This window comes from Mesoplodon bidens (assembly GCF_964165515.1).
Source record: "Mesoplodon bidens genome assembly, chromosome: 15".
Classification (NCBI taxonomy): domain Eukaryota; kingdom Metazoa; phylum Chordata; class Mammalia; order Artiodactyla; family Ziphiidae; genus Mesoplodon; species Mesoplodon bidens.
This window is the reverse complement of record NC_138171.1, coordinates 35,230,657-35,254,034: the sequence shown is the minus strand read 5'-3', so window position 1 is coordinate 35,254,034 and position 23,378 is coordinate 35,230,657. Positions and strand designations below refer to the sequence as shown.

The following is a 23,378-nucleotide window of genomic DNA, read 5'->3' as shown; positions in this document are numbered from 1 at the left end:
TGACATATAAATGGAGAGCTGAAGGTCACACCAGCCTTTGACCATAAAAGACAGAAACCAAAGCAACAAAGAGAAAGAAAAAATGACCTTGGGAGAAGCAGGAGTAGAAGAAAATCTTAGAGAAAAAATTAATATTGTTAGTTGTTGGATAGATAAGACTGATATTTCATCCTTGAAATAAATAAAAAATACCATGTAAAAGGAACATTCAGAGAACAACAACAACAAAATCTCTTAAAAATTAAAACTATGGTACTGCAAATGAAAAATTCAGTAGAAGCGTTGGAAAGTAAAGGTGAAAAAAAGCTCCTGGATAGTAGAACAAATGACAAAGACACAAAATAATGAGAAAATTCAATATGGCACAAATGAACCTACCTACGAAACAGAAACAGACTCACAGACATAGAGATCAGACTTGTGGTTGCTGACGGGTGACGGGGTTGGGGGAGGAAGGGATGGACTAGGAGTTTGGAGTTGGTAGATGCAAATGCAATAACATCTAGAATAGATAAACAACAAGGTCCTACTGTATAGCACAAGGAACTATATCCAGTCTCCTGGGATAGATCATAATGGAAAAGAATATTTTAAAAAAGAATGTATATATATGTATAATTGAGTCACTTTGCTGTACAGCAGAGATTGGCACACCATTGTAAATCAACTATATTTCAGTAAAAAAAAAAAAGAAAAGAAAAAGAAAATTCAAGGATCCGTTTAGGAGATTGATCCAACATCAAAAAACTAGACAGGAAGAAGTTATCAAAATAAAATAAAATAAACCTCTAGAAAAATTGCCAGAATTGAAGAAACTAAATTTCTAGGTGGGGAGGCCCCGTGTGTCATTGAATACATTGAATTAAAATAAACCCATATGAAGACAGATAATCTTGAAATTTCAGAATGCAGAATCCAAAGCAAAGATCCTGCAAGTTTATAGAAAGAAAGAACAGGAAATCAGAGTGACTTCAGACTTTTCAACAACATCATTGAAAACTAGAAGACAATAAAGCAATGCCTTCAAAATTCTGAGGAAATATGCTTACAAAAAATCATTATGCTGTACACCTAAAACTAACACAATGTTATATGTCAATTACAGCATAATTTTTTTAAAAAGCAAGCCTTCCATGGAAAAGCATAATATTAGTCTTAATACAGTTTATTGAAAAACTATTATCAAAAGAGACTGATAACGAAATTTAAGGAAAAGTCTGAGGAAGTATGATTGAAAACCTAGAATTCTGTACCTCGCCAAACTATCAGTCCAGTTAGGGTAAAAGACATTTTCAGGTATATGAAGTCGCAAAAAAATTATCTCCCTGGCACACTTTCCCAGGAAGCTGTTGGAGGAGAGGCTCCAATAAGATGAAGGAATAATCCAAGAAAGAGGAAACAGGGCTCAGGCACAGGAGCAGGGGAGAGAGGTGAAAAGTGTCCCAGGATGACAGCTGTGTCGCAGCCTATAGCAAACCACCTAGAGCCACCTAACGGGATGAAGGGCTACAAGACAGATGTCTTCAAGAAGATTAGGCTGGGGGAATTTCCTGGTGGCGCAGTGGTTAAGAATCCGCCTGCCAGTGCAGGGGACATGGGTTGGAGCCCTGGCCTGAGAAGACCCCACATGTCTCGGAACAACTCAGCCCGTGCGCCACAACTACTGAAGGCCGCAGGCCGAGAGCCTGTGCTCTGCAACAAGAAGCCACTGCAATGAGAAGCCCGCGCACCACAACAAAGAGTAGCCACCGCTCGCCGCAACTAGAGAAAGCCCTTGTGCAGCAACAAAGACCCAACGCAACCAAAAATAAAAATTAAAAAAAAAGATTAGGCTGATCGATCACCTTTGCGATAGGTACCTGGAAAACTAGGCAAACAAAAACTTGTTAATTTGACAATTAACTCCAGGGGAAGAAAACTCCAAGAAAGAAAATACAATCATAGTCTATCACATGGCTCAGCTGTAAATAATATTTGTATAATAATAATAATGTTATAAACACTGTATTCTGCTCTGACCAAAAATTAGGATATAATTTTTTTCAGGGAGGATGAGGGAAGGGGAAGAGTTGTGTATGTGTGTGGATTCAGGTGTCAGAGTTAAGCTCTAATTTTCTGTCTTAAGAAATCATATCTAAAACTGAACAAAATGGAGAAATAGCTGCACAAGCATGCTCTTTAGAAACAGGGAGGTACATACCAGAAGGAACGGCTGAAAGACTTGAAAATGATTGAATCTGAGAAGCAGATGGAGAGTGTAATGAGGTGAGGTTGCCTTTATTTATTTATTTTTGGTCGCAGCATACGGCTTGTGGGATCTTGGTTCCCCGACCAGGGATGGAACCCAGGCCCTCAGCAGTGAAAGAGCGGAATCCTAACCACTGGACTGCCAGGGAGTTCCCCGGGGTTGTTTTTCTTCAGGATTAGTCTTTTACTTTGTATTTGAGTATTTGACTTTTAAAATGATGTACGTGTCTAGCTTGATAAAAATAAAAACAAATTAATTAAATCAAAGGCAAGGGGAAGGAGCAATAAAATGAAAGAGAGATTTAGGTGGAGCCATGGAACATTCTGTCCCTTTGCATTTTAAAGTAGGAGCAGGGCACATCAAACTATATAATATGTGCAATGCATAATAAAAGATAGGATTGGGGCCTCCCTGGTGGCGCAGTGGTTGAGAGTCCGCCTGCCGATGCAGGGGATACGGGTTCGTGCCCCGGTCTGGGAGGATCCCATATGCCGCGGAGCGGCTGGGCCCGTGAGCCATGGCCGCTGAGCCTGCGCATCCGGAGCCTGTGCCCCGCAACGGGAGAGGCCACAACAGTGAGAGGCCCGCGTACCGCAAAAAAAAAAAAAAAAAAAAAAAAAAAAGATAGGATTTATATGGGACCAATTATAGAGCAAAAATGAGGAGAGACAGATGATGAGAGAGAGCAAGTGATAGAGAAATAAAGAAAGGAAGGAAGGGGAGGGTGAGAGAGAAACAAATGCTAAGACACAGAAAGACAGAGACACAGAAAGATATACCCAGATGCACATACACAAGCGAGAAACATGAAGAGATACAACAGGAAGAAATCCACAAATACGCTACTGGAGTGTATACCCCACATGTGTGCACACAACCAAGTAAGGACAGAAACCCAAGTCTTCATGGGTAACATCTCAAGCTTTTGTTAAGTGGCACAGAATTAGATTATTACCACTAAACATCACTTCCACCACCACCATGAAACTGAAACTCCTCCGCTTTCAAGACTCAGCTGAAGACTCCTCTTCTTGGGAGCCTTCCCAGCCACACCAGTCTGGAGCCACTGTTCTGTCTCCTCAACTTCTAGAGAAAGAAGGTCTTGCCTTACCACTCACTTGGGGGAAAAACATCATAGATGGCCTTGTGACATTCTAACATAGCTATATTAAGCTGTTGCTGTTTAGCTTTCCAATGTTCACATGTTGCTCTTCAACTTGGTTATAAGCATATGGCGGTCAGAGGAGCCAATCCTTACTCACTGAGGAATCTGCCACAGGCCCAGCTCCCAGGGAGGCTTTGAGTTGGAATACCTTCTCTGCCATTCACTTGCCATGTGACTTTGGGCAAGTTACTTGACTTCACCGTGCGTCAGGGTCCTAAATCTGTAAAGTAGAGCCAGTATGGGGTTGAATTATACGATATTGCCAATATTCTACCATATTTGACCAACAAAAATGGCAATTTTATATGGTTCAACCTAATAAAACTGCAGCCTCTTAGGTGGTATGTGGATTACATGCAGTGCCTGTTGAATTGTAAGCAAGCACCACCCTGCTGCATGAAATGTAGACCTGGTAGTAAGCCACTCAGACCTTGTGGAACAAAGGCAACACCCTTGGAATGCAGAGCAACCAAGCAGAAAGAGCAAGAGCCTGGCCCTGGATATCCTGCAGCCTTCAGATCTGCTATGGACTGCTTACGTCTAGATGCGTATATGAGGAAGAAATAACTTCCCATTTAGGTTAAACCAGTGTTGTTTGGGTCTGTTTTGAAGCAGTTAAATTGATATCCTAATGAATAAAGTGTGTGTGTGAGAGAGAAAGGATGCCGGTATCTCTGCCTCGGGAGACGGGATGTGATGCTGTTGAGCCAGCAGCCTAAGACACCGCAGGTGGCTTGGTGGGAGGATAACGAGTGCAGGAAACTGACCTGTTCTCTTGGAGCCCAAGAGAGAGGTTGGAAATAACTAGTTTGGGAATCACATGTGTGTATATGATTATTGTAATCTTGGAAAGGGTGTGATCATTCTGGGAAGACACGTAGATACAGAAAGAAGAGACTCTATTAGCCAAGTATATCATGAAACGGTGAGGACACTAATGACCATGATTATTATGACCAGTGCTGAAGCCCTTCGCCATGAGCCAGGCAGGCTCTGAGCTAAATGCTTCAAGTGTGTCAGTTTAATTCTCAGGATAACCCCTTTGGTGGATATCATTAATCCAATTTTACTGACGAGAAAGCAGGCTTAGTGGATGGCAGAGCTGGGATTTGAACTGAGGTCTGATTGACTTCAAAGTCCACATTTCTAATCCTTACTCCATAAATCTAAACATAGTTTTGGTTTTTTTAAACTTGTGGATGCAGGCATTTAGAGTTGTCAAAACTCATCAAACTGTAGGCTTGAAATGGGTACATTTTGTTATATGTAAATTATACCTCGATAAAACTGATCTAAAAAAATAGAAATGTGATTTCAGAGCTTTCATTGTGCATGCATCAGGGGTCAATAACCAGTTGTTAACAGGACAGAATATAAACATAAAGTGTTAACAAGTGATAAAGGTTAGAGCTCAAGGAAGATTTTGTGTAATTCCCCACCCCCACCCAATCTGAGTTACAAATAAGTCTTACTGGCACACTCAAAAACATACAAAAACTGGTGGATGAAATAAACTTGTTAGGTTTTACCACAGGAATCTCAAGGTACCACATTCTAAAGGTTAAGATCCTCTAACTCAGAGCTTCTTAACCACAAGACGCAAGGTTTTTGGTTTTTTTATTTAATTTATTTATTTTTGGCTGTGTTGGGTCTTCCTTGCTGCACGCAGGCTTTCTCTAGTTGCAGCGAGCAGGGTGCCCGGGCTTCTCATTGCGCTGGCTTCTCTTGTTGGGGAGCGCGGGCCCTAGGCGCGCAGGCTTCAGTAGTTGTGGCTCGTGGGCTCTAGAGCACAGGCTCGGTTGTTGTGGCGCACGGGCTTAGTTGCTCTGCAGCATGTGGGATCTTCCCGAACCAGGGCTCGAACCCGTGTACCCTGCATTGGCAGGCGGATTCTTAACCACTGCACCAGGGGAGTCCCAAGACACAAGTTTTCTTGACCTCAATGCTATTGACATTTCAGACCAGAGCTTCTTTCAGACCAGGTGCTGGTAGGGGGACTGTCCTGTGCATTGTAGGATATTTAGGCAGCCCCTCTGGCCTCTACCTGCTAGATGTCAGGAGCAACTCCATTTTCAGTTGAGACAACCAATAGTATTGCCAGATGTCCCCTGGGGAGGCAAAAGAGCCCAGTTGAGAACCATGCAATTAGCACATCACCTGGGTGGTAGAGTCTCCTCTTGGGCCGCAGTACCACCAGAGTCAGGGACTCTTGTCCACTGGGCCTACCCAGGGTGCCACAGTCACTTTCTGGCCACCTGAGCTCATCCCACACACCCTTCTGGGAGGGACAGCTGTTGCTTGCCTCCTTGGCTGGATGCCTCTACAGCTGCACCCCGTCCATCCTCTCCCTGAATTGATCTGGTGGTTTGATGCTGTTTCTTCATCTGCACCAGCAATGGCTGGCCTCGCTGCTGTCCTCTTGTACCTGCCCCCACTGCATACACTGTAAAGCCCAAGTGGATTCCCCTTCCAAGGTGTAAAGAGCAGTGGTCTGTTGGTGGACGGGGCAATGCCCCTTCTCCCAAAGAGGCACCCCTGCACTTCAGAATGGCAGTGGAAGGGCAATCCTCCACCCACCATGGGAAGGGTGCGCTGGGGGCAGGCCTCATTCAAAGCAATGATTGAGAGCAGCAATGTTGGGTAGGCAGCCACCTATTCTCTTCTTGGGAAGGATGTGGATAACCCCCACCTCAGCAGGGAATCCTAGAAGCCGACTCTCCCTGTTCGGGTCTGTTCTGTGGTCAGGGGCCCTTCCCTCCCCGGGTGTATGGCTTTGCCTCTATAAGGAGTTCCTATTAGGAGCTGTCTTCTTTCTCTTGCCTTAGGACCTGCTAGGTGGGAAAGGAAGAAAGAAAAAAAAGGAGAAGAGGGGAACTTTTCCCCATAGACCTTTCCACTCACCCACCCCAACCTCAAAATCGAGGGGGGAGGTGTCCTCCATTTTTTAGATTTCCTTATCTCTAAGTAGACCAACCATGAGAGTTTTATGACCCAAATGCAAGGATGCATTTTATGTTACTAAATGAGCAAAGTGACTTCGGATCTGAATGGGCAGTGAAATAAGTAATATATATAATATAAAATTTTCCCTCTGGTTGCTAATTTTTCCAGAAAGTCTCCCCTCATGACTCTGAAATTTCTGGAATGTGTACATCTCACCGTTCCACCCATCCCTGGGCTTTAAGGCAGGAATGTCAAACAATCAGCATAAGGTCACCAGTTGGTCAGTGGAAATTTTTTGAAATGGTGGTGACACCAATCTCTGGTGCCTCCAGCCTGCGGTTTCTGGCTCCCAGCCATTTTTGGGGTGGTGGCAGAGGCCAGTGGGTGGCCTGGATGAGTCCCCAGCCAACACTGCTCCTCACTTCATCCTGGGGGCAGTTTGGACGTGGCAGAGGAGCAAGCAAGAATGGAAGCTGGACCCTCAAAAGAGGCTGCCCCTCTGAAGGCGCATCTATTAGGGGCACCCGAATCTGAATAGCAAGCGACTCTAACTCGTGGTGCCTATAAACCTTAGAGGCACCCTGAGGAAACAACCAAGCACAATCCAGGGAGTGTGAGTTATGGGAACAAAGGAAGCAAAGATAATGTGTCAAATTAGACGAGACAAAGAAACATAACCACCGGTTGCAATGCCTGGTTCTGGATAGAATCTCGGTTTGAAAATCACATGTTGAATATGCTCCAGTGTGATAGCATTTGGGAGGGAGATCTTTGAGAGGTGATTAGGTTTACATTAGGTCATGGGGGTGGGGCCCTAATCCTTAAGAGGATTAGTGTCCTCTGAAGAGAAAGAAAGACTAGAGCCGCTCTCTCTCCACCATGTGAAGACACGATAAGAAGGTGGCTGGCTGGCTGCAAACCAGGAAGAGACCTCTCACCAGGAAGGGAATTGGCCGGCACCTTGATCTTGGACTTCCCAGCTTCCAAAACTGTGAGAAATAAATGTCTGTTGTTTAAGCCACCCACTCTATGGTATTTTGTTATGGTAGCCCATGCTGATTAAGACACCAGGACACTTTGGGGCACAATTAGGGAAATGTATATACAGCCTGGATATTAGATAAAATGAAAATCTATTGGGACTTCCCGGTGGAGCAGTGGTTAAGAATCCGCCTGCCAGTGCAGGGGACACGGGTTTGAGCCCAGGCCCAGGAAGATCCCACAAGCCATGGAGCAAGTAAGCCTGCACGCCCCAACTACTGAGCCCACATGCCACAACTACTGAGCCCACGCACCACAGCTACTGAAGCCCACACGCCTAGAGCCCATGCTCCTCAACGAAGAGAAGCCACCACAATGAGAAGCCCTCACACTGCAATGAAGAGTAGCCCCCGCTCACTGCAGCTAGAGAAAGCCCGCGCACAGCAACAAAGACCCAAAGCAGCCAAAAATAAATAAATAAATATATTTATTTATATTTATATTATTTTTTATTTATTTATTTTTTTGTGGTACGCGGGCCTCTCACTGTTGTGGCCTCTCCCGTCGCGGAGCACAGGCTCCAGACGCGCATGCTCAGCGGCCATGGCTCATGGGCCCAGCCGCTCCGTGGCATGTGGGATCTTCCCGGACCGGGGCATGAACCCGCGTCCCCTGCATCGGCAGGCGGACTCTCAACCACTGCTCCACCAGGGAAGCCCAATAAATATATTTAAAAAACAAAAAAAGAAAATCTATTGACATGGGGAAGTGGAGACCATTAACGGAGAATAGCAGCTTTCAAAACAGCATGTGCAAGATAATCTCATTTTGTTAAAAAACATATATATGCATAGGAAAAGCCCTGTAATGTTATACAGTAAGCTGTGAAATGGTAACCTCTGGGTGGTGGAAATATGGTGTTTATTTTTTCTTTTCAATATTTGATGACTTTCTACAATGCATATATATTGCTTTGTAAAAATAAAAGTTTTTTTTTAAAGGTTATTTTTAATTAGAGAGGGAGTGTGGTCTGGGAGGGGCTTCATAGATTGTTTGATCCCAACCCTCATTTTTTTTCAAAGGAGGAAAATTTTTGACTCATCACACTGACTTTTAAAAAAACAACAACCCTTTTTATTGTGGAAAATTTCAAACAGACCCAAGCATAGACAAAACATTCTACCAGCCTCAACAATGATCAACTCATGGCCATTCTTGTTTCACCCCCCCTCCCCTCCCGACCCAATGCACTTTCTCCCTTTCCTTTTTGTTCTGAAGCGAATCCCAGACCTCACATAATTTATCCCATTAATATTTCAGTACTATCTCTTTAAGGACTCAAAAATACACAACCACAATACATTATCATGCCTAAAAAATTAATAATAATTCCTTAATATCATCAAATATCCAGCCAGTAGCCATAATCCCAATTGTCTCATAAATGTAAGAAGTCAGTTTATTTGGTTGAATCAGGATCTAAATAAGGTCCACAAATCACAGTGGATGATATGTCTTTTGCAGTCTCTTTTAATCTGTGGGTTGTTGCTCCATCTCTTTATTTTCCCTGGTGATATATTTGTGGAGGAATCCAGGTGCTTTGCCCTGAGGTGTTTCCCACAGTCCTAATTTTGCTGGTGTTCAATGTGTTCTCCTCTCCTCTGTATTTCCTGTAATTGGTAGTGGCCTCTAGAGGCTTGATCATATTCCTAGGTTCGATTTTTAGGGGGCAAGAACACTTCATAGGTGGCGGTGCATTCTTCCGTCAGGAGGCATAGAATGTCTGGTTGTCCCTTATAATGTGATATGTGATGTTAGCTGCTGTTGAAACTCAATACCTGGATCCATTCCTTCAGGGTGATGCTCCAATTCTAAAATTCTATCTTTGTTCATTAGCTGGGAGAGTTCTATAAAGAAAAACTTCCCTTTCATCGGTGATCTGATAAAGGCAGACAGATGCTTGATTTTTCCCTTTACTTACGAGTTTTCAAAATAATGAAGTGATTCTCTGGCATCCTCCAAAGGCGAGCAATTTTTCAGCCATTATGAACTCATGAATTTAACTCAGTCCACTGCAGTTCTTACCCTTCCTGATGCTCCAATTATCCCATCCTTTGGCCATTGGGAGCCTCTTCAGATTTGCTCCTGAGTCTTTTTCATGTGATCCTAGTAATCTTTGATAGAAATCTCTCATCAGAGCTGAAACATGATCTCAATGGGTAAAATGGGCCATGAAAGATAAGGCAGGTGTTATTTCTGAGGTCTTTTTTTTTTCTCCCCTTTGGTTCGAAAAGCATTCCCTCCCCAGTAAAGGTCTCCCCTACCCAGCTCCTGTCTCCCCCTTGACTTGAACGTTCCAGGGCCCTCTCACCTCTGGCTGTGCTGCCCTAGAGTTCCCTGCTTTGCTGGGGTTTCAAAAAGTAGAAAGTCAGTGTTGGAAGTGCCTTGGTGACCCCAGGAAGGGATGTGGAGTCCCAGGTGAGTTTTACCAGGTGTCAGGCAGGCAGGGCTGGGTCCAGGCTGACTTCCCAGGGGATGCTCATTCCTCCAGATGCTATGTAAGGTTTATAATTCCAGCACACCCTGTTCTTTCAACTTCTAACTCTTCTCAGGCCTTTGATCTTGTACACCTAGCAGAAGGGCTGTGTACCTCTGACTCATGGCAGCCTCAGCTGCCTGCCTTTGCCTGAGCCCCTCCTACCCTGACTCTGTCACTCCAGCCTTGCTGAGGTTCTGGTCTCTTTCTCATCTCCCCCATCTTGGTCTGTATCCCTACCCATCTCTCTTCAGCCTCAAAGGAGGCACTGTGCTATCTTATTCAATCTCAACAACCCTCTAATCATTCCCATTTTACAGATAAGGAAAGTGAGAAACTTAGCTGTTAGTGCTGATCTGGGACTTGAACCCACACAGGCCAGCTCCACAGTCCCTGACACCTCGTGCCTGCCTCTGCTTCTTGTCACTGAGCAGTTTTTCCTCTTTAGAAAATAATATCTATTTTCTGATTTCAGAATGAAGACATACACATAAAAATTCAAACAATATAAATTTTACTATTTTTTAAAAGTAAACTTAAGTCCCCTCTCTTCTCAGACCTCAAAATCATCACCATCAACTATCTGGTGTATTTCCTTCCAGACCTACATAAACATTTATGAATAAATAATTTTTCTAAAAATGGGCTTTCTCTGTATGTACTTTTCTGCACATTGCTTTATTCACTTATTAATTTATTGGGAACTGCTTCTTGTGTTTAGAACATCTATATTTCCTGCATTCTATTTAACAGTTTTAGTTTTCCATTGTTACCATAATTATTTAGTCAGTGCCATACTGATGAACTTTGGGGTTGTTTCCAATTTTTCATTATTTCAAACAATGCTGCAATTAGCACCCTTGTGCATTTAGCTTTGCACACCTGTGTAACTATTTCCGTAGGATAAATTCCTGGAAATGGAATTTCTGAGTCAAAACCATGCACATCTAAGATTTTCATAAATATTTTTAAACCGACCTCCAGAGAGACTGTATTAATTTACATTTACACAATGAATGCCTGTCTTCTGCACATAGTTGCCAGACTGATGTTACGAATTTTTTTCAGTTTTGTCTGATGGGTGAAAAGTGTTTTATTATGGTTTTATTTTGCATTACTTATTGTTAAGGTTGAGCACGTACGTTTGTTGGTAATTTCTCTTTCTTTGGTGAACTGTCTGTTCATGTCCTTTGTTCGCATTTGCTGGGGTTGTTTTTTCTTTTTCTTATCAACTCACAAACCTTTCTTATATATTGCATCAATCTTTTTAATATGTGTTAGAAATAGTTTCCTAGTTTAATGTTTCTAGTTTGACTTTGCCATATAGAAGTTCTAGCTGTGAATGAGATCAAACTTAAGTGCCTTTTGGTTTATTTGTTACTTTTTTTTTCTAATTTTTATTGGAGTATAGTTGATTTACATGTTACTGGTTTTCATATCATTTTAGAAGGGCCTCCTCCCACCCAAGGTTATAAGAATGTTCACCCACTTCTCCCTTTTAATATTTTGTTTTTACATTTAAATCTTTCGATGTAATGAATGAAATAGAAATCCAGCTTCCCACACTCTCCCTTGACTAGCTAATTGTTCAAGAAACAATTATCAAATAATCTTTTCCCCACTATTCAAGTGCCACCTTTATCATGTACATGCTAAATTCCCATGTGCATTTGCTGCTATTTCTGGACTCTGTTCTGATAGATTGTGCCATTCCTGTGCCAATCCCAGCTCACTGTGCTTTCAGTATTTGATAGGCCAGGTCCCCCCCTTACTCATCTGTTTCAGAATGTCCTGGTTTTTCTCATTATCATTCTGGATAAACTTCTGAATTGTTTTGTCAAGTTTCCCAAATTATCCTTTTGAGATTTAGAGACTTCATTGAATTTACTGATTTGGGGAAGACTTACATCTTTTACATTACGGTCTTCTTATTTAAGAACTAGTTATTACTCTGCTTATTCAAGTCTTCCTTGGTTGAGTAACTCAAAGTACTTTAGTTTTATTGATTAATCGGATAGAGGTCCTATACTTTTCTTGTTAAAGTACTCTTAGATATTTTATGATTCTTGTTGCTCTTATAAATGAGATATTTCCTTCCATTAATTTCCTAACTAATTATTAAAAAGCTATTGGAAATCCTGCCATTTTCGACAACATGGATGGACCTTGAAGGCATGATGCTAAGTGAAATAAGTCAGACAGAGAAAGGCAAATACTGTATGACCTCATTTATATGTAGAATCTGGAAAAAAAAAAAGAAAGAAAACCAAACTCATAGATACAGAGAGATTGGTTGCCAGAGGTGGGAGGTGGGAGGTGGGAGGTGGGGAAAAATGGGAGAAGGTGGTCAAAAGGTACAAACTTCCAGTTATAAGATAAGTAAGTCCTGGAGAGGTCATGTACAGCACGGTAACTATAATTAACACTACTATATTCTATGTTTGAAAGTTGCTAAGAGGGTACATCTTAAAAGTTCTCATCACAAGAAAAAAAAATTGTAATTATTTGTGGTGATGGATGTCAACTAAACTTATCAGGGTTATCATTTCACTATATATATATAGTGAAATTTAAAAAAACATAAATAATTTAAAAGCTATTCCTTGTTCTTAACTCTTATCTCCGTCCACACCCTCTCTATGGAGCTCAGTCTTGGCCTTGAGTACCATCTTTTATGTTGATGACTCCTAACATCCACAGTCTTGTCGGCTCTCCCAAACCATCATCGTCTTATCTCTGACTTGGTATTTCCTAAATTTCAAAAATTCTCACACCACTGTCATAATTTTCCATATTCTGTATTCCACCTGTACTGTTATTTGCTTACTGTTTTTCTTTAAACCAATTCATTAAAAATAAATTTAGCCTTATCTTGTGCAATAATTGCCGTGAAATAACAAGTATTCTGATGTGCTGATTATAATTTCTCTAATATGCATGAATATAAATACAAAACTATTAAAGCTTTTAAAAAATGTTCTTCATACCACTAAACGACATCTCTGGTATCATCCATTGCATTTTTGAATCTCTGGTCTAGCTGGTAACAAACCTGAATATTCACCATTGCTTCAGAGTCAACATTCTTTCCTCATAGCCCCTCTCAACCCCACTTTCCATGCTATGTCAGGCTGATCATTTCCTCAGTCACCTGAGCGCCAAACTTGGGCTTCATGGATACCCCCTTCGGCTCCTTCATCCCCATCAGAGGATGTTTTCTTTCAGTTGCATCTTGCAAACTGTCCCTTTGCCCTCCATTCTCCCAGACACTCTTTTTATCCTTCTCCCTGGATTCCTTCTTGAGGACCAGCCTCTTGCTTTGAGGCCCCTCCTTCTGCACCAGCTTCATCAAGGTTGACTCACTGCCCTCAGCATTATTTAAACACAGTTGCTGTGCCCATCCCACCATGGCAGATAATCATGACACGAGCTTGGGACCTTCCCCCTGCTCATCCAAACCTTACCTGTACTTTTAGGCTCACTGTGCCTTGTCGGAGGAGTCCAGCTCTCTCCCTCTCCTACTCCTGGAGCACTGCCTGGTGTCGGCTCAGGTATCTCACCTCCCTGAATAGACTACAAGCTGCTTGAGGACAGGCTTCAGTCGGAACGTTCCTTCTGCATCGGCGCACGGCCACGCACACATCAGATGCTCAATTAGGGTTTGCTGAGTCACTGCACGGTGGCGTTCCCAAAGACTTTCCTCCAGCTCCACCTCTCCCTCTCACGTGCCATAGTAACCCGCCCTGCACAACCTCCGGCTCCCACCAACCAGGGGCAAGAGTGAAAACGGGACAGGTATATGAAAGGCGGAGCGCACTGAAACATAAGAAGCCAGTTCTAGGATCGTTAGTCTTTTAATATATTATTCTGAAAAGAAAGGAATTTAAAAAAAGTTCCTGACATCTCTTCTGGGTTTTTTGTTTTTTTGCTTTTTAATTTAAATAAATACCCTGCCCGCCCCCCACCCGCGAAAATTTCCCTCCTTCCCCATCATCCCCCCCATCCCAGGTGCCAGCCCCTCACCCCGGAGCTAAGTAAGATGCCTGCTTCAGAGCAGGCCAAGCTCACTACCAAATACTGGCGACTTGTAAATACTGTAAATGAGCCCTCTGGCCCCCGGGCTCCCCGAAGCCCCTCCCTTCTCCTGCTCCACTCCCCACTCCAGACCTGTCCCTAGCGTTGGCGGGGCGTGGATGGCAGGGCCTTTAGGCGCTGGGGAGAGTGCTAGCTTGGTTCCCTTTACTTGCCTGCGATTCCCCACTCCCTGTTCAGGAGCAGGTCAGAAGGGCCAAGAATTGCCCCCCAGCCCAAAATAAATAAAATAAACAGCACCTCCCCCACTCCCTAAAAGAGCTCCTCTACCTCTCACTCTCGGGTCCCTGTCCCTCGCTGACCCGCCCCCCCTTCTTCCTCCCTGACCCTTCCCTCCTCCCCCATGCTGACCTGGCCTTGGCCTTCACCCTCTCAAGAGGAGGGGTCTGCTTGGCTCAGTGGGAAGGGCGGCAGAGGGCCTCACTCCCAACCTCAAGCCAACCCTCCCCCAAGTTTCTGGGGGTGCTGCTTGGCGCCCCCAGCCCTATGGGCCCGGCCGATTCCCCGTCTCGGGGGCTAGGGTGGAGGGCAGGGGTTCTCCCCGGCTCTCTCTCACCTGGTCCTTCAAGCGTCCCTCTTTCGAGGCCGGTCTCCCCCGCCCCGCTCCCCGGTTCCGGTGCCCCGGCCTCCTCAGATGGCGGTGTCCCAGAGGACTGTGTGCTGCCGGCGGCAGGGCGGGGTGCCGGACTTGCGGGGCTCAGGCCCGCGCCGCCAGCTGGGGAGGATGGGCATGCTCTCCTGCTTGCAGAGGCCGCGGTCGGGCCGGTGGCGCGCCTTGATCTCCTTGCACACGCAGCGCTTGCGCTCGATCACCTCCAGCAGCTTGCCGTCGCGCTCGCGGGCGGCCTGGGGCGGCAGGGGCAGCGGCAGCGGCAGCGGGAGCGCAGGCTGGGTCTGTGCCACTTCCTCCCGCCGCCGGCCCCGACGGGGATGGCGGGGGAGGGAGGAATAAGGGGGTCAAGGACCTCAGAGTCACCCGACCCTGTCCCCACCGCCGAGCGCCGAGGCCAATGCGTCGCCCAGAAACAAGTCCTCTCTTGCCCCCAAGGCCTCCGTCCTCTCCCCCTGCGCCCTGGTGCCAGGCGGGGCGTGTCTCACCCCAAGAAGGGGCGCCTTTTCAAAGCCATCTTCCCAGCAGGATGCATTTTTCCACCCAGAGGGGATGTCTCTTTCTAAACGCAACGCACAAAGGCGCACGTCGGCCAGTGGCAGCCCTGGCTGGCTACCCAGGATCTCCCCCACCCCCTCGCTCTCCAGCCTTCCCTGTTAGTCTGTGGCAGGCCCCAGCCTGAAGTCTTGCCTTTCTTCCCTCACCCGGGCCTTCTTACCTACCTGTTCCTTCACAAATAAAATGCCCAACCCCGTCTCCCTCCTCACCTGGCTCGGGGCATCCCTGGGCTGGCTGCAGGGCCGAGGGGTGTGGAGCGCGGCCTGCCGGACTCCTGAGGTGGAGGCGGAGCGCCCCAGGCGGTAGCCTCCCGTGAAGTCTGAGGCAGAAGATGGAGGGGTGAGAAGGGAAGGGGCCTCCACGTTCCCCTCCCCCAGTTCCCTGAGGACAGCCCCTGCCAGGCCGCCCCCCACCCCCGCAGCCTCATTAGAGGAGGAAAGGGCTTGGAGACGTGGTATTAGAATGTAGGGCCCAGGATGAGGACCCTGGGAGATTCCCCCCAGCCCGCCCATCTGTGTGCTGGTGTACGAGGGCAGAGCGTGTCACCTCCGTTGCGGTGGCAGGCGGGGAAGGTCTGGCAGGGTATGGGCAGCGCGGGGCGGCTTCCTCCTCGGTCCCCTCCGTGGTGGATCCTGGCCAGCAGGCCCTCTGCTCCCTGGCCCCTCACGGGGATCCCTGATGCCATAGAGCCTCTGTCCTCACGCTCCACCTTGCCTGGACCCTCAGCACTGCCATTCCAGGCCTGGACACTGTCCTCGACCTCTGCTGGGTGACAAGGAGAGCTCTGAGACTGTACAATGGGAAGGGTCTTGCTGTCCCCCCAGCTACACACACCGCGGCCTGGGTGGACCAGGAGAAGTAACTTGCCCCGTTGCGGGTCACAGCTGGGAAGGGAGGGGCCCTGCTTCACACAGAACATACACAGAAGGAGGGACGCCAGTCCTGGCACCACCCCTGGGCTGAGAATCATAGATATTTACTGCTGCCAAACCCTTTTCCCTGTTCAGAGGGGTCTCCCCTACCCCAGTTTAACTTCAGAGCCCCGCCCCCAGCCCCAGACAGTGCCAGAATAAACACCATCTGAAACAGAGACCAGGGGCGCTGTTCCCTAGGAGGGGGAGAATTCCCAAAGCCGGGAAGTGAGAAGGGGGGCATTGGGGGAAGGGCTGCATGTGAACTAAGCTCATCTCCCAGAGTAAGCCTGGCAGAGCATTGCGTTGCCAAGCAACGGTAGGGGCCTCCCTCTCCTCTCCCTCCTGTCTGGATGGGTTGCCATGGTAACGGCTGGGAGGCAGCTGTGTTTAGCTCCTAGTGTGCGCACACTCACAAACACACACCCCTGCAGCCCAGCGAAGGGAGGGGCAGGGAGTAGAGCGGGACAGGGCAGGAGGAGGAGACCAGATTCTACCCCGTCCCCATCCCAGGTCTTCCTGCCCCTCCAGAGCCCACACGGGGACCCTAATCCCTTCAGTCTGCTGCATACCCCCATCCCTCTGGTCTCCCAGAAAAGTTCCCAGTTCAGGACAATGGGCTGTGGCTTCCAAGTATGCCCTTCAACACCTCCCCCAAATCATCACGGACATCCCCGGTCCCCCTCCCCGTCACCCCCTCCTCACTCACTGTCCAGCTCTTTCGCCTTCCTCCCGCCATACAGGACCTTCCTCTGCAGAGCCCAGCCTGCCCCAAACGTCGAGGCGCCCATCTCCTCTTCTTCCTCCTCTGGTGTCCCCGCGCTGGCGATGACGTGGGCACAGGAGAGGCTGGCAAAGGCCCCCCCGTCGGTCCCTTGCTCCTGCAGCTGGATCTTGACCACGGGGGATGGAGCCCCCATTCCACAGCCCTTATTCAGCACCCCCCCAGCCTTGAGGCTCTCATAGGCAGGGGGTCTCTTGAGCCCAGCTGCCGCAGCTGGGTAGGTCCAGAGCGGGGTCAGGGGGCCTGCAGTTGGGTCCGGAAGGCTGTGTGGGGAGGCCAGGCAGGCGCGGTGGTGGATCACCCCAGCTGCTGCGCCCATAGCCCCGCCATGGGGGCTGGACTTCCCAGGCATGGGGGGCCTCGAGCGGGTGCACAGCATCCCGTGGAGGACTGAGATCTCCTTCTCCGTCTTTGGCTCCCCAGCACCCAGGGGCGGACCGGTGGGCAGGACGGAGTGCGTGGTCACCTTGACTGCTGAGTACACCATGGTGTAAGACACGGCCTTGTCCTTGGGGGGGCCGGGGAGCAAGGCAGCCGGGGCAGGAGGGGCTGCCGGCACCCCTGCCGCCTTGGGGCAGATCATGCTGTGGGAATTGGGGAGCTCCCTCTCCCCCCGGGGCTGGCCAGAGCCCTGGGGCGGCAACGGTGTCGAGTGGCTCCGGGCTCGGCCCGAGGGTCCCAGCAGCAGCAGGTTGGCAGCGGGAGGCGGAGGCGGTGGGGGAGGCGTCTCCCGCTCCCGGGCAGGCACTTGGGGAGCTGGGGTGGAGCCGGCTGGCTCCTTGGAGTGGCAGAGGACCGGTAGCCTCGAGACCCCATCGCCAGGGGCTCGGGAAGCAGGCTTGGCCTGGGGGAAGGCCAGGAGTGGAGGACGGTGCTGGAGGAGGTTGGGGAAGGGCGGCGGGATTTCACAAGGAGTGGTCTTGGTGGGCGTCCCCTCCCTCCGGCTCGGGAGGGCTGAAGCTGGACGGCGCTGGGTGTGGAGCTGAAGGGCGTGAGGCTGGTGCGGTGTGGAGCTTGCCGTCAACGGAGGGGCCCCATTGGCGCGGCCTTCCCCGGCCTCCTCGGGCAGCGGGTACTTCATCTCCTCGTATATGGCCTCGCTCTCTTCTGAGTCCGAGTCAGCGCCAGCCGTTGGGGTCGGCCCCCCCCCACCCCCAAGAGGGGGCCCAGTCAGTCCCCCTCCACTCCGCCCTCCTCCCCTGAAGACATCCCCCACCATCTCGATGTACACCGGCTCTTCTTCCTGGGCACCCACCTCAGGGTCCCCAGCTACACAGGACCCCCTACTGAGGCGCTGAAGGGGCGGGTTCCCCCCTCGAGGAGAGGCGGCTGGGGGACAGGACTCATCAAAGGAGACAGAGAGCTGGGTGTTGGGACTTCTCCTGGGCTTCTGTGGAGGAACCTTCCGGCTGGACTCGCGGCCCTCCGGGGTTGGCTTCTGTGAGCCTGGGCGGGAGTGGGAAAGAGAAAAAGAAACCGGGCTCTAAGTCGGGGAAGGAAATGGGGAGACCCACTGTGACCTCTTGACTCACCGGCAAGGACATTTCTGCCTCTTCATTTTCCCCACGTCCCTCAACTTACAGCCCCAGTAGGTTCTTTTCCTACCGGTCTGCCTCCCGTCCTTCTAATGAACGCCCCAGAATCTGCAGCTCCCACCCTCAATTCTCCCCGACCCTCAAGGCCCTCCAAGGCCACCCCTTTCCCAAGAATGAACTTTTCAAGGAGCTTCCCCTGCCCTTGAATGGTTCATCTCAGGCCCTTCCAAAAAGGAACACCCCCACTCCTTCTGAGAATGGAACCTTCCACTTCCTTGGTTCTTCCCTGAATGAACCCTCCCGGCAGGCCTCCCCTGGCCTGGAATGGATCCTCCCAGCTCCCGGGTCCTACTGGGCAGGGGTGCTGGTGTCTCACCTGCTTTCTTGCTGGGGGGCGTCTCTGCCCCCGGCCCTGCCATGCTGAGCTTGGTGCTGGGGTGTCTCCGGGGCTTGGCCGGGGGTCTTCGGGTGCTGCCGTCCTCTGTGAGGCCCCCCCCGCCCCCCCCAGGCCCGCCCCCCACGCTGTCCATGCTGCCCACCGAGTGGCAGGAGAGGGAGCGTGGGGCCATGGCGCTGCGGCAGGGGTGGGGGGTGTGCTCTTGGGAGGCGGGCATCGTCATGAAGCCCATCCTGAGCGAGCGGCGCAGCGAGGCAACGTCCCGCACGCGGACCCCCGGCCCTGGGCCGGCCCCGGGCCCCGCGGAGCCTGCGGGAGCCCCCTCCTTACTGGAGCTGGGGAGAGAAGGCCCAGATGGAGCAGAGGTCGGGCCTCAGGCCTGGGCCCCCCGCTCCCATACCCCAAGAGGGGTTTGCAACTCTGTGGCCTCCCAGGTAGGAGGAGGGGGGCCGGGGTGGAGATGGGGGGGAGCCTGAGGGTCCAAAGCACTAAGGTAGAATCTTCAGACTGAATTTCTAGGCTTTGAAAAAGGCAAGGATATGGAGGGCAGGGATGAGAGAAGGGGTGAGCCTGTGTGCAAGGGAGCATTCCTGGAGCTGGCCGACCCCAGCCTGGGCATCTCTGGTGCACACACACATGTGGACAACTTCGTACATAGAGATGCAAACCCAGGCAGCGCAGCCCCGCCTGGCACATGCTCCTGCCACCCTGGCTCTGCTCCTTCTCACTCTCACGCTGGCCCACACCTGGCCTCTGGCCTCCCTTCGTGTCTGGCTGCTGCAGCCTCCACTCCCACACCGCCTCCTTTCCTGGACCCGGGCTGTACCGCCGCATCCTCAGAGGAGCCTCCCCCGGCTGATCCTTCTTCCTCCCTGCCTCTCTCTCTTTCTTTCTTTCCCTCTCTCTCCCTCTCCCTCTCCCTCGGCGCTGTCCTCTCTCTGTCACCCTCCCAAGCTCACCCCCCATTCCCTTTCACTGTCTCTGAGCTTCTGTGTGAGTGAAGGGGGGGCGCGGCCGGCAGGGAAGAGGGGAGAGCTGTGGTGGGATGGGCTCTCATTAAGGCCCTGTCTACTAACCCTTCATTAGGGAGAGATCAGTGCAGTGATAGCTCTGATTAATCTAATTAACAACAAGAATTAAACTTCACAGTTTTGAGGAGGGAGAAGGGAGCAGGGAGGTGGCTCTGACTCAGGCTCTGAGCTGCTGTGCCGTCAATGGGAATGAAGAAGAGAAGGGAGCAAGACGGAAGAGGCCAGGTGCCAGGTCCCCGGGAGGGCAAGGAGAGGGGGCGAGCCGTGTGTGTTGGGGGGGGGTTGGCTCCCAGTCCTGGCTCCTCTGCAGGGCCAGCCTGCCCGTCCCCCACCACACACACACACACACACACACACACACACACACACACACACAGCCCCGTCACTGGGAGGGGGCCAAATGGATCGTCTCTGGCGCCCCTCAAATGACCCATCCCTGGACCATGAGGGCAGCAGGGCCTGCCCCTTCCAAGGTCAGGTGACAGGGGAACCAGGAGCCAGGCCCACACTGACAGAGAGGAGGACATCACAGGCCAGAGGTGAGTCAGGAAGGAGTGTCTTGGGCCTCTGGGGATGGGGAAGAGCCAACAGGGTGTTCCTGGGCTGGAAGCCCCCTGAGAGGCCAGGGCAGGGGCTGGAGCCAGGAGCCAGGAGCCGGGCAGGGACAGGGCGTGTGCAATTCCAGCAGTTCTGTACTGAGCACGGGCTCTGAGATCAGACTGATGACCAGGCTGTTGGAGTCAGGAAGGGCAGAGGGATGTGGCCCCGCCACGAGGGAAACAGAGGTGGGACAGGCGAGGGGGCAATCTGGGATGCGGCCTTACCTCCTCTTGGCCTCCTCTTCCTTGTGCTGCCTCCACTCCAGCTTGGTTTTTCGGTAGAGGAGGTTCATGTCGTGGGGCAGGAGGCAGGTGCTGGGGATTCCTGCTCAGCGCCACCAGGCCCGGGGGGCGACCCTCCCTGGGTCCCGGATCCACTTGGTAGGGGGGAATGGAAAGGAAAAAAAAGAAAGACGTGGGGTGGTCGGGGCCAGGAATGAATGAGAAAGAGAGAGAAAGGAGCAGAGATGTGACTTGGGTCCTCATAGAGAGGAAAACAGATGGAGGCACAGAAAACCCAACACCGCCTCCAGGACCCACACACGTATAGACACAGACGGACATGTATCCAGAGTCACACACCCTGACAAAGGTGTTCAGAGCCACAGATACACACTCTGGAGAGATCAGACTGAGAATCCCATCCTGTAAATACATCCTGATCCACCACACAGACAGCCCCCACCAACCTACAGCAACCCTGCAGCCACACAAACACACATTCAGACCCACAAACCACCGGGCCACAGACCCATATCTACCAACACAGGACCAGACACACTGATTGGCATAGGTAAACACAACCTAGGAACAGCCAGACACACAGACATAAACACGCCGACACACCCACAGCACACACAGACCTCCAGACACACACAAATCGGCTGCACCGACTGGACGTACCTATAGACAAGGAGTTATGCCGGGGCCTACTTGCCTACACTGCACCCCGCTGGGGAAGGGGGAGACAGTCAGACTCCTCACCCCCTCTTGGGGCCTGAGGCTGGGGGGTGTCATGAGGGCAGGGCGGGGATGCTGGAGAAAGGGTGGGGGCATTCTGAGTTGGGCAGCTACAACACCACCCATCCATGTCTCTCCATTCCCTGCCGACCCCCTCACCAGTCCTTCGCCTGGGCCCGGGCTTCCGTCCACCCCTATTCCTGCACCCTGGCCCCTCAGCGATGGTCTCCGCCTCCCTCGCTGAGGGCCCAAATCACCTTCCTCCTCCGGGATCTGGGAGGCTCCCGGCTTCCCTCTCGCAGTCCCCGCCCCTCCATCCCACCCGGGGGTCTCCAGACTGGCCTCATAGCTACCTTCTGAGCTGCGGCCTCCATACCTGCCCTGGTTTCCCTTCCCCCAAACACACTCTCCTATGCGCTTTCTGCCTCACCTCTCCTTCTAGGCGCCCCTCCTCACTGCCGTCCTCTCCCTTCCCTGTTTGTTCCAGACCTGGCCGGCTTCATCCCCCTCTCCATCCAAAGGCCCCAGGTTCCCGGGCACCCCTCCCCTTCCCCTTGTCCTGCTACCCTGGGTTTCTCCGTCTCTCGCCCCGCCAATCCTCCCTACCCCTTGTCCCCCCATCCCACCTCCCCGCACCAAGCATCCCCAATTTCTACATCACCGTACCTGGCCTGCCGGGCGCCGGCCCCCCCATGCCGGGCTCCGCCCGGAGCAGGAGGAGGGAGGAGGAGAGACAGAGAGAGACCGGGGGGGAGCCGAACAGGGCCCTGCCGCAGAGACAGCCCCGCCTCCGGGTCCGCCCCCAGACCCGCCCCCGGCCCCAAACCCACCCTTCCACACCCTCCAAGGACGGAGCGGGAGTGGCTGTGCTGCGCTGCGCCGCTAGCCTGGTGTGGGGGGCACCGGGCCAGCGGAGCCGGTGGGGGGACTCGGAGAAACGTCGTGGGGTTCAGGGGACCCGGCGCCAGCCCGCCCCCGCTTTGGGGCGTCCGCTCCTTGCAGCCCCTCGCCCCTGCCCGGCAGGGCCGTGCTGGGTTTGGTGTCCAAAGGCCCGGCGGAGCGAAGCTGGGCGCAGCGCGCAGCGGCGCCCCCCAGCGGCGACCCGGGGCCTGCACCCACGCGCGTACCCCGTGCAGCCGGCGCTCCCCGGGTGCGCACACCACGTCCGGCCCGGGCGAGGTTGCGGCTGCGGGGCCCGGGGTGCAGTGAGGCGGCGAGGCCGGCAGGGGGGGCCGGTTTCCGGGCTGAGGGGCTCTGAGAGTCGGGAGCTGGACCATCCGCGTCTTTGTCCAGCAGGGGACGAGCTCCCTGGGCCGCGCCCCGTCTTCCAGCCGCCCCCCAGGTACAGGGAGGGCACTGGAGCTGGCTCTCTTGGTGCTCGTCGCCAATCCTTGCAGGTTCCCAGGGGTCCAGACCTGTTTCACCGCTGGGGCTCAAAATCTTTTGCCCGTCCGCCCCCGCGGCCCAAGTCATTCTCCCAGTAACCTTTGACTCCGCAAAATAATGAATATAAAGAATAAGTTGTAAATGGCCCCATATATTAAAAGGCTATTATAAATGCCCCTGGGAGAGTTAACACATTAAAATACATAACTGTCCTTTCACATTTACACCTTAGTGTGAATAAACTTTTATTTATTCATTCAACAAACATTTCCACAGAGACCAACAATGTCCCTGGGACTGTAGACACGGAGGAGTCCAAGTTGATGTTGATTGTCTGAGTTGGTGGGAAGAGGAGGATGCAAAGATAAGTTTGAATAGTTTGTAGCGAGCTATCGCCGAGGGAAGGAGGATCTGGGGGCGCAGCAGCGGGGCTGTGTTCTGAATATTGCCAGAGGGGAGAGGGTCTGGGGGTGGGGGTGGGGCCGTTGTGTGGGAGGCTGCTTCCTGCACCTCACCACTTGGGAGGCCTCAGGATCTGGCTAAGGTAGTCATTGTTACCATTTGAAGGGAGAGAGACAGGAGTGCAGGTGTATTTTAACAAAGAGATAAAGATAAACTGGGGGAAAGGGGGTTTGCATTATT

The 23,378-nt window shown here is 51.1% G+C and overlaps 1 protein-coding gene across 2 annotated transcripts; it reads right to left on the bottom strand.

The window, feature by feature from the left end:
- Positions 1 to 14,268: 14,268 nt before the first annotated feature.
- Positions 14,269 to 22,103, bottom strand: NYAP1 (neuronal tyrosine phosphorylated phosphoinositide-3-kinase adaptor 1). Of its 2 annotated transcripts, none has more exons than XM_081256737.1 (7): positions 22,017 to 22,103; positions 20,616 to 20,767; positions 18,740 to 19,095; positions 16,754 to 18,274; positions 15,680 to 15,895; positions 15,343 to 15,452; positions 14,269 to 14,859 (listed from the first exon to the last, which is right to left on the bottom strand). In XM_081256737.1, the coding sequence occupies exons 2-7, from the start codon at positions 20,681 to 20,683 to the stop codon at positions 14,596 to 14,598; spliced, it is 2,535 nt and encodes an 844-aa protein (XP_081112863.1). In that variant the 5' UTR covers positions 20,684 to 20,767; positions 22,017 to 22,103; the 3' UTR covers positions 14,269 to 14,595. The 2 variants fall into 2 exon arrangements, with proteins under 2 accessions (XP_081112863.1, XP_081112864.1); XM_081256738.1 differs by lacking the exon at positions 22,017 to 22,103 and adding an exon at positions 21,294 to 21,990.
- Between the last annotated feature and the right edge of the window lie 1,275 nt (positions 22,104 to 23,378).